At 46.5% G+C, this 10542-nt stretch overlaps 4 protein-coding genes across 4 annotated transcripts; 2 read left to right on the top strand and 2 right to left on the bottom strand.

The window, feature by feature from the left end:
- Positions 1 to 484: 484 nt before the first annotated feature.
- On the bottom strand, positions 485 to 5881 carry LOC4802872 (organic cation transporter protein). The gene is made up of 3 exons (XM_001359666.4): positions 5614 to 5881; positions 1716 to 2350; positions 485 to 1653 (listed from the first exon to the last, which is right to left on the bottom strand). The coding sequence occupies exons 1-3, from the start codon at positions 5654 to 5656 to the stop codon at positions 664 to 666; spliced, it is 1668 nt and encodes a 555-aa protein (XP_001359703.2). The 5' UTR covers positions 5657 to 5881; the 3' UTR covers positions 485 to 663.
- A 513-nt stretch (positions 5882 to 6394) lies between these two features.
- Positions 6395 to 7383, top strand: LOC4802871 (uncharacterized). Its single transcript, XM_001359665.4, has 3 exons — positions 6395 to 6677; positions 6736 to 7038; positions 7101 to 7383. The coding sequence occupies exons 1-3, from the start codon at positions 6519 to 6521 to the stop codon at positions 7317 to 7319; spliced, it is 681 nt and encodes a 226-aa protein (XP_001359702.3). The 5' UTR covers positions 6395 to 6518; the 3' UTR covers positions 7320 to 7383.
- On the bottom strand, positions 7281 to 8187 carry mtSSB (mitochondrial single stranded DNA-binding protein). The gene is made up of 4 exons (XM_001359664.4): positions 8061 to 8187; positions 7908 to 7998; positions 7737 to 7845; positions 7281 to 7661 (listed from the first exon to the last, which is right to left on the bottom strand). Exons 1-4 carry the CDS (start codon positions 8082 to 8084, stop codon positions 7439 to 7441), a joined length of 447 nt encoding a protein of 148 aa, XP_001359701.2. The 5' UTR covers positions 8085 to 8187; the 3' UTR covers positions 7281 to 7438.
- A 612-nt stretch (positions 8188 to 8799) lies between these two features.
- Positions 8800 to 10235, top strand: LOC6897834 (palmitoyltransferase ZDHHC6-like). The gene has a single exon (XM_002137903.2). The coding sequence runs from the start codon at positions 8906 to 8908 to the stop codon at positions 10184 to 10186; it is 1281 nt and encodes a 426-aa protein (XP_002137939.2). The 5' UTR covers positions 8800 to 8905; the 3' UTR covers positions 10187 to 10235.
- Positions 10236 to 10542: the final 307 nt, after the last annotated feature.

Below are 10542 nucleotides of genomic sequence, written 5' to 3'. Positions count from 1 at the left end.
TTTCAAGGCCATGCTGAATCGGATGTCCCACAAATGCCACAAAAGTACTTTACTTATTGTCGCACTTCACTTTAATTGGGGCGGAAAAGTGTGCGAAATCGAGTGGGACATATGGCGCAGCATACTAAATGGCACTCCGTAAGGCAAGTTTTTTTATAGACCTCCTCGAAAAAATGGATTTTACGATGTTAATATTGGGAGAAAATCTTAGGAGGAGAAGCATTTGGCAGGAATTTATTTGTATTTGAATGCCATTTTAAAGATGTGGGAAGAATATGATTGTAGAAGGTGGCAAAGATTGTAGAACACATAGATATACAATTGCATAGTCTTTTGATATTGGATTTTTTGGACCGAAAACGAAGGCTTTTGTACGCCTCGACAAAGACAGTGTATATTGTTGTTGGACTCTGGGATCGACTCTGCTGCCCAAGGCCTTCTTTGGGTCATCTTTCCTTTCATAAAATCAACAAAAAACGAGCTGTTTAAAAACAACGAAGAGACCTGCGGCAGCCTAGGGTATCCTCCAAGGCCACAGTCTCGTTTTATTCACTTTTTGAAATGGATCTTAGAGCTTACTACTAAAAAAAGGCAATGCTTAACAACGAAATAAAAAGGATAACAAGGGTGGGGTGAAGATTAGTGCAGAGCTTTGGTTTTGCTTCATTTGCTTTCGATATTCTTGAGCGGCACCATCTGCTCGGGATCGTCCGGGTAAATACTATTCTGGCGCTTCCTGCGACCAGCACACTGACTGAACCACGTGTCGCCCTTGCCAAAGTTCTCACCATCTTCGATGGACTCGGGCATGGGCTGGTTCATCGTCTCTGGGAGGAACATCACCCAGAAGCCAGAGGCAAGGGCCACCACGCCAAAGAGTACGGCGGGAATCTTTGGATCAAAAGAGTCCAGGAGGGTGATGAGAGGCGTAAGGGCTCCGGAGAGACGGGCACACATGGAGCCCAAGCCCATGGCGGAGTTCCGTACAACAGTGGGAAAGAGTTCCGCCGAGTAGTTGTAGATGACGGCAAAGGAGCCGGCAATGAGGAGCTTGCCAGCCATCACCACAGCCGTGGAGGTGGTGCTGCCCTGAGCAATAAATGCGGCTATAATGCAACAAAGTCCGCCGCTCAGCATCAGGGTGGAGGTAATGGAGCGACGTCCCAGACGATCCAATACGAACACAATCGTTATGTAGCTGGGGAACTCCACGAGGCCCATGATGAACAGAATCAGGTAGGGATTGCCGTACAGCTTCCCGGCACTCAGCGACAGTCCATAGTAGACAATGGAGTTGGCGAACCAGCAGAGGCACACATTGAGCGTCTTCATGCGGAGGTTGGGTGTCCGGAAGAGATCGCTCAATCCGGCACTGGACTTCTCCTCCACCGCCGCCTGCTGTTTGGCCTTTTGCACAAAGTAGTCCTTGTCCACGGGTATCCCAGAGCCATTGATACGCAGTCCCTTGGCCACAATGTCGACGGCCTCGGCGGCACGTCCCTGCATCCACAGCCAGCGCGGAGATTCATCGAGGAGCCACCAGTGGGCAAGGAACAGGCAGCCATGGAGGCCATAGATCACCTGGAGCCACTGACGGTCCTGAATGATGGCACCCCAGCCAGCAACCAGCATGATGCCGCCTGCAAAGACCGCCTGAAAGAGACCACAGAAGATTAGAAAAGATCTTCAAGTGATCCTTGAGTCACTCCGCTCACCTGGAAGGTTATGCCACAGACCGTACGCTTTGTGGGTCCCACCAGCTCCATAGTCAGCACAAATCCACAGATATAGGCTCCAGCAGATCCCACAATTCCCAGCAGATAGCGGGCCACCATAAAGGAAAAGTACTCCGGAATGAAGGCTACGCCCACGCCGATGATCAGCTGGAAGAGCGCCGACCAGCAGAAGACCGTCTTGCGGCCAATCTTGTCCGCCAGTCCGCCGAGGGTTACGGCTCCCGTGAAGACGCCCAACATGAACACCGTCTGCACAATGGCCCCCATCCAGCGGCGATCGCACACATGGTTCCAGTCAATGGTGCGCGATGTCTTGTAGTACGTTGTATCGTACACGTACTTTTCACAGGCGATGGTCGTGTTGCTGTCCAAATCAGTGGGATCGTACATCAGGCAGGACTCTAGCTCCCCATTGACCTTCGTTGGAATGGCATACTTCAAGGCGCTCGCGTTCCAGGGCCCCACCGCCAGGATGCTGTCGTCCAGGCCCTCGATAAAGCAGCGATGCTCTGGCACTGCGGATACCGTAACCAGGGAGAGCATATGCATGCCTGCGGTCAAAGCGGAGAGGACTTGCAGGAAGAACTGTAAGAATTGGTATTTACCAAATTCCCCTGTAGGAAAAAGAGCGACGAAAAATAAATATGTGGGTGCTCCATCTATAAATATTTACTTTTAAATGTTTAAGATTGGCAAATAAAGGGTATTTAATGGTTGAAAGCAAAGAGGGAGAAACTACGCAGCAAAACGTAGTCCCGTTTGTCATTTCTTGAGCTTCACATGCAGCTTTCGCATTTGCTGAGAGCGATACCTGCGAGAGAGGGCCGTCAGGTACATTATTGTTGTTGTTGCTGAGAGAGCAAATGAGAGAGTGTGCATTTGCCTAACATGAGCAAAGCTCGTAGATGAGATCAAGAGATAAGACATTTGCGACGCACTGCATTCGAAGCGAAATACAACAAAAATGCAGCAGGAGTATCAGCGGCTCTGTCACACATATATATGTATATGTATGTATATGGAAATATATGGCGCCTCTCTTCTATGGTGTCACTGTTGGAATTGTCGTCACTCCAAAGACTTTTTGCAATTAAATCAAGTGGAATTTATTCAATTCGATTTCAATTGAAAGGCATACGAATGTCCCCATCAAATACATATTTGCCAGCAGTTTGCTTTGGCTTCTTGGCTTCTACTATTCCTATTCTGTTCTATTGTTTCTTTCCTTGTATGGTTTTGCAGGGGTCTTTGAAGAATGCATTGAATCGATTATGACTTTTGCTGTCCACACGATCGCTGTTGGATCGAGGACAGGGACAGACAGGGACTGTGTAAATTTCTGCGGTCTTGTACATCGAGTAGAGTAGAGCATTGTAGCCTAGATATCTGACACATGAGCGCGAGCGCCGGGTCCAATGTTCAATCAGGCATTTCAATTGATTTGTGGGTTACATTTATTGATCGTTTAAGCGAAAAAACTTTCGCCATCGATCGCAGCTCCGCGAGGGAGAGTCCTTCACTCATGAGTACCCCACGCCCCACCCCCATCCCATCAGTGTCTAAGCATTTCATTGATTACGTCGAGTGTAAAAATTATGTCATACAAGTAGACATGTAGCGGGAGGGAGAGGGGGGCGGGGGAGCGGGAGCCGGACACATCTTAATTAATCTCAATTTGAAAATTTTGCCACAATCTTTAATTAAATTCAATTACGAAACCACCCAATATACATAATCAGCGTATAATTGCCAACGATCGATAGGAAAACACAAAAACACGCGACATAGTAAATTCTCAGGGGGAAATCATAGCGGATTACCACCAACAACCATATCATATATCAAATACCAACCATGTTGTGGTGGGATTTATTACAGACAAACCATTGACACAGTTCGTTGCCAAGTGGGGCGGTAAGGTCCTCGAAAATTGCGCTACAATGTGTGTAGTACTTTCATATTTGTCATAGGAGATATATATTATCAAAGAGGGACCAAAATGCTGTTCTATGGCGGGGTTTTTCGTGACGCCCCGTAAACAGAGGGCGGCGCGGGGTTTCTGTTATCTTTTAGGCTATCCTCGGGTTCGGTGTTGTATAATCTTTGATATTACATATTAAAGCAATGAATAAACATGATACCGGGTTAGATCATAGGAAAGCCTTTCTATATCAATCTCTCATAATAGATTAGAGAGAACTTGTGTGGAAAAATGATGCATGGAAACAAGATAAGGCTGAAGCGATAAGACCAGTGATAAGAGCTTAAGCAAATCACGCACTTGAAGCAGACATCCCAAAAACAGCACTAACGTACAATGCCACCATGCCTCAAAGTTCTTATAAAGATTTAAAAAAATCCCCCATTGATTGAATGCTACTGTTTCGTGTTAGTTTACTGTTGAGGTAGATCATGGAGGTGAGGTTCTTCTATGAGCTTCCAAACGATTTTCATTCGCTTTGAAGGTCTCCACGGGGGAAGTGCTTTCAAAGTCAGTGTAAATTACTACCTAACTGGCAGCTGCTAGCCAAATTGAGTACCAAGCACACCTCCAAATCCGAATACGAAGTAATTAGAGCTCCATCAGACCCCCCAGAGAGGCCTTCAACAAAATAAATACACGTAGAAGAGCAGAGCGATATGATATGTGTTTGGTGGGGTTTGAGTTTTAGGCCTCATACGTGTGTGTGAGAGAGAGAGCGTTTACAAAAAACCAGTTTGATATTTTTTGCATTTTCTCAAATACAAATGTGCATATAGCCGTATGTACATATATGTATATGGGCCATAACTAATGCTAAAAGTCGCTAATGCGTTCGTTACTCTTTCTCTCCGTCCCTCTCTGTCTACACTTTCTGATCTTTCCCTTTCACTCTTTGTAGCTTTTAAATTATGAAAAAAAAGGTTTAGGGGAAATTCTATGGGATCCCTGGGTCTTAGAGCGAACGAATTTAGCTTTTTGCTTTGCTGAAATCAGTGGAGATATGATAAAAGCCAACCTCCATAAAGCAGAGCCGTAAACAGTCGCTAATTGATTATGGATTGATAATGAATGTAAGCGGGAACCGTACCTATAGGAAAAGTAAAAGTCTAGATAGAATACACTTTGCTGAGCTTTCAGATTTGCTTTCGTTTTAATCAATCGGAGAATTCTATAATACGTAATTATTGTTAACTGTTTTGCATTAAGTAATAAACAAAATGCCACACGTTGCACAATTTATACGACCGCAAAGCACATACATACTATAAATCAACTGAATACCCCCTCGAGAGATCTTTATGGCACAGATCTTGTGACAAAAGCCTCTGCATTGCCTCGGGTTTTAGCGTCAGTCTGCTAAAGATACAGAGATACATTTGGCCAGAAGGTTCATCAAGTGTCACTGTGTCGTGGTCCCCTCCCCACGCGCTCACATACACGAGTATCTATCTATTCGTCTGGTTCTGAGCGTCTGAGACTTCTATTAAGCTGTCTGTAACCTTGTGGTATTTATTATTAATTGGAAAAAAGTGCAAAAACAAAAAATATATATATGTAGTTGTAATTAAAACCGTGTTAGAGGCGGCTTCTTTTGAGCACTTGATGGACAGCCCCAACCCCAAGCACTAGTCGGGCCGTATAGATTAGACAGAGATTGCCGCAATAATTATGCCGAAAATAATTAGGAAATTTGAATGCAGAGCAACCGTAAAAATAACCCTCATATAAAAGTGTTATCCCATCCGCTTTTGGATAAGCCTTGGCGCAGCTACTGGCTCTTGCGGGTACAAGTTTTCGCGGGGCCTGATAAGAGGGACTTTCAGCGATTGATAAGAGAAAACGCGATGCGTTATCACCACTGCCGCGCTGACCTGGCTGGCCCTCATCACTCACCCAGTTTCCCCATGAGGTCCTCCAGCACATAATCCACAGCCATAATCGGAAGGATGTGTCTTCAACAGTTTCTGGTAGATGGCGGATATAGGTTTTCGATTTCTGTTTGTCCGTTTTTAGAAAGCTTGCATCTTCCGAAGAACCGCCCCGATAATTCTGCTGCGAGGAACGTGCTCTCGAAAAGTTCCACAGCTCGTGCCACTCTAGACTCTTTCGACCGCCGGCCGCATTTGAACTGGCAAAAAGCTAACTGCGAACTGTGCCGCTGAGCTGAGCGAGCAAAACGAATCCAATGGAGCTCTGCCTCAAATAACACTCATACCACCGCAGAAAACCCTCACGCAAACATAGACAGTCGGTTGGCCAGGGAGACGACGATAAGGTCGTCCCACATACTCACTCCACTCCGAAATGGATCCCACTGATGTGTGTGTGTGTGGAGCTCGAGAGCTTTGGCCCCCCTTCGTTTGTGGATCGTGGATCTTGAGAGTGCCTGTGTGCTTCCACCACATGATCGCAGACAGCGATCGCAATGATCTGATGGAAGGGTAAGAAATCCATAAGATTAGGGTTTAAGCTTGAGATTTCTATAGCTGCAGATCGTGTACCGTAATATCATTCTCAGTCGTTTCGATCTCATGGATAGCGAGATCTACTGAAACGGTCCCCAGAGAACAATAAGAACACCTTTGTGGCTCCACGGGCATAGATCAAACATGCATCATCAAAGATCAGAGCAGTCTGATCAAATTTCAAGTAGTTATTTCAATCCTAGTCAGCCTTGGGTTAACACCAAATGTTTTACTAGAATCAAAATTTCAGGCTTCTCCAAATCTACATACAAATCGGAAAAACGGAGTTCAAATTTCCCAAATTCTTAGTGAAATTAATCAACTAACATAATTATGGCTAAAGCAAATGTATCGGATCCCGTGCCTTTTTTATATTTAGATTTAATGGCCGATCTTTTGATGCATGAGACGAAGGAAATAGCATCGGAATTCGAAAGAAAAGCAGAGTTTGTAAGGGAACAAGAGGCCGCAGTACTAGAGAATGCCAAACTTGTGAGTACTAGAGGACGATAAGAGCTTGTAAGTCCCTGATTCCGTGGTCTTTCATCAGCTCATCAAAGTCGATCAGTTTGTGGGAGATGTTAAGGCCTGTACAATGAAACTGGAAATGGATCTGGATGAGAACGAGCAGTTGCTGGCTGAAGCGGAGAAGGCAGCCTCCAAATTAGAGAGATCCTGTTCAACGTTCCCAGCCAACAGTTGCCGCATAGAGCCCTTGACGCGTCACACCTACTTGGATCTGTTGAAGCAAGTCGAGTCCGCAAAGAAAATGAGCGAAGAGTGCAACATCCTCAGAGCAGATTTCGATGCCTTTGGCAAAGAGACAGCCGAGCGCTTGGCTCCTGCAAATGTGGTAGGATACAGATTAGACGTCTTGTAATGTTTTAGAAATACTTAAGGTAAATCCATCCATAGATTGGCCAACTAATAGACTATCACAACAAAGCTTTGACCACCTTGGAGGAGCAGATCGAAGAGTTGGAGGGCAAGGTCGGAGCTATTGCCACCGAATACGAGGAGATTACTGAAGATCTGGGCATCAGCAGCTTGTCCAAAACATGCACATGCGAAATGGCCAAAGAGGTTCTAGCCAAAGATTTCTGTAATGATCATATTTTGAAAAACAACCGATAACATAATGGATTCATATGAACACTATTCACAATGTAAATGCAAACGTTTAAAACTGAAAGTTCAACTTTTTCTGCTTAAGATTAGGGTTTCTGTTCGTGTTTGTCTTTGATTCTTAAATTCTAGTTATTGGCATCGCGGAAGAAGAGCACATCGTCTGCGATGATGCTGGTGCTGGTCTTCTGGTTGCCCTGCTGGTCCGTGATCTCGCCATAGGTGATCTTGCCCTGCACCATGGTGCGCTGTCCCTTCTTCAGATACTCCAGCACAGTGTCGCGCAAATTGGGCTTGAAGACGACCACGCGATGCCAGTCCGTGCGCTGGGCCCAGTCGCCATTCTCATATCTGTCCAGAGGGATAAAAACAAATCCGATTACAAATCGTATTCCATTGCGATTCATGCAGAGACTCTGTACTCACTTGTAGTTGGTGTGTGTGGCGACGGAGAATGTGACCACCGGATGCTCCTGGGAGCCGCGCAGCTGTGGATCGGCCCCCACACGACCCAAAACGGTGACCGTGTTGACAGCTGAAGTTGTTCAAAAAACAATAACTAAGATTTCGTCACTGTACAGTCTAATTACCACGCACTTTTTTCAATTTTGGCGGGTGCCACCGATGTCGTGGTTGAAGCACCGCGTGCCGGCATGTTATGCCGCAGACCGCCTAGCACCGGCCGCAGCTGCAATCAATACACAATCAATTAATACACTGCTTTTGCTTGCCGTGGAACTATTAACCTACCGCATGTCTAACTTGTTGCATCATTTTATTTTTTTGCGAATTTCAACCAAAATTACGATTTAGAGATGCACACATGTGTGTGAACCGATAACAAAAGTGAACTTAACCCCCTCAAGCCCCCAATATTTAAGCAGAATAAAAACTTGAGGTAATCCACGGAAATTAATAATAATATATTAAATTTTTCCTGTAGATCCATTCCATCCTTCATTTTTACTTAAGAAAAAGACTACGACACCTTTCACGTGAACGGCTTTTAAATTATTAAGGTTTCTCAATTTCCGTGAACTGTATTTTAATAACCTCCGGGCGACAACGGGTTAATGTAACGTGTGAATAACCGACAAAGAATTCCTCGATTTCAAACTGGCAAAAGTTTTATAAATATTAATTACATGTTAATGTCCTCACCATCATCTTACAAGTAAATTCACCTTGTATGGACTGCTGAAAAAAGAGGGGCTCCACGCCCCGCTGCAGATCTGTGAGAGGTATTAGAAAATCACCAATACGCTTTGGTTGCGACTCCTCCGTATCACTACTTCGTTCTTATTGGGGGCTTGTGCAGGCTCCGCCTCTTCTTCCTGCTCATTGTTTGGATACTTCGAGTGATCAATAATCCTCCATATCCCCTCTAGTACATCTCAGCAGGCTGCAGCAGGATTTGTTGAGGCAGGCACATCCTATTGGGTACTATAGCTATCAAGTGAGCCTTGACAAATTCTTTTGAAGTATAGGAAAACCCCGATTCCATTAGATAACTAGAACACACCAGATAGTCAACTTCAATTCGAAATTTAAACAGAAATATTATACAAAATAATTGTAGCTTTAAAACGCCAATCATGTTCTGCGATTGGTTGAACGAATTGCAGCGTTTCCTGCACTGGGGACCCGTGATTGTCTTTAGTTTGATGACCTGCGTGACCTGGACAACCGTACACGTGAATGCCATGTGGTGGCCGCCCGCGGAGTCGTTTAACGCTGCCATCAACTTTGTTCTGATTGTGTTCTTCAATCTGATTACCCTTTATCACTTTAGCATGTCGATTCTGGTGGGACCCGGGCTTCTGCCGAAGCATTGGCGGCCCGAAAACCCCGAGGACGAGCAGTTCCTGCAGTTCTGCAAGGTGTGCGACGGCTACAAGGCACCGCGGGCGCACCACTGCCGCCGCTGCAAACGATGTGTCTTGCGGATGGACCACCACTGCCCGTGGATCAACAACTGCATCGGATGGGCCAACCAGGCAAACTTCTTCTACTTCCTGTTCTTCTTCATGCTCGGGAGCATTCAGTCAGCCCTGATCATTGGCTTCTCCTGCTACGAAGGCATCTATCGCAGGGCCCTGCTAAAGCAGGGCGATACCAACGGAATCCGAGTCGTGTTGACCCTCCGCAGTGCCATGGCATGCATGTACAGCCTGGGCATTGTGGTGGGCGTGTTGCTGGCCACGCTGAAGCTCATGCAACTGCAGATCAAGGCTATAATCTGGAACCTCTCCGAGATCGAGGGCTGGATCGTGAAGAAGGCCGAATACCGTCGCTACGCGAGTAGTTCGATTGGAATTGCCATTCCCAAATTCGACTACCCGTACGACATGGGCGTTTGGCGCAACATCCTGGAGACCTTCACACCCAGCAACGACGGCATCAACTGGCCCGTTCGCCCCGGCTGCGATCAGTACACTATGACGCGCGAGCAACTGGCCCAGAAGGTGCAAAAGCGGGCCCGCACCCGCACCTACAGGTGCATAGCATCGGCCACAGGGTACTGGCTGCCCATCCTCTCCCAGGGCCTGATGGTCACCATTTGTATGCCCTGCGCTGACGATCCACGCATTGTCGTGCACAAGGGCGATCTCGTGCAGGTGACCCGCGTCCAGGAATATTGGCTCTACGGCGAACGGGTGCTCTCCAAGCGGGAGCAGAAGCTCCAGAAGAAGCACCAGCTTAAGGGGCACATACGCGGCTGGTTTCCGCGCTGCTGTGCCGTCGAGCAGTTCGATGAGGACCAGTCTGCCGGTGACACTGTGGATGTCACTCATAACACCGATCAGGAGAAGACCAAGACCGGATCCAAGATAAAGAAGCGCAAACCTAAGCCCAACACTTTTTCCCTTAATTAAAGAGCGTGTTGGCGGTGCGTCTATCGTTTGTTTCCTGCTGGTTAACCAAGGCATTCATCTCTTAATAATTTATGCTGATACTTAATACTTTGGTCTTAAGGCGGTTGTACATTCTCCACACATTGAGTTCCGTGAACTTGAGATTAGTGCTCGTGGCAGGTGCCACTGGCACTTCCACCATCAGATTTACGGGACTTAGAACTGTAGGCAACGGCCGTGGTCCAGGCATTGCTGTAGGTCCTGCGATTGAGGATCGAGTCATACGGGCCCGGATTCTGCAGCCAGTTGTGGGCAACCGATGCTGCATCTTAAAGAAATATTCGACCACGCCGCTTTCTACTGTCATCCGCATCTAC

This window comes from Drosophila pseudoobscura, chromosome 2 (assembly GCF_009870125.1).
Source record: "Drosophila pseudoobscura strain MV-25-SWS-2005 chromosome 2, UCI_Dpse_MV25, whole genome shotgun sequence".
In the NCBI taxonomy this organism is placed as follows: Eukaryota; Metazoa; Arthropoda; class Insecta; order Diptera; family Drosophilidae; genus Drosophila; species Drosophila pseudoobscura.
Note: the sequence above shows the minus strand (reverse complement) of the source record. Positions and strands in the feature narration are given on the sequence as shown.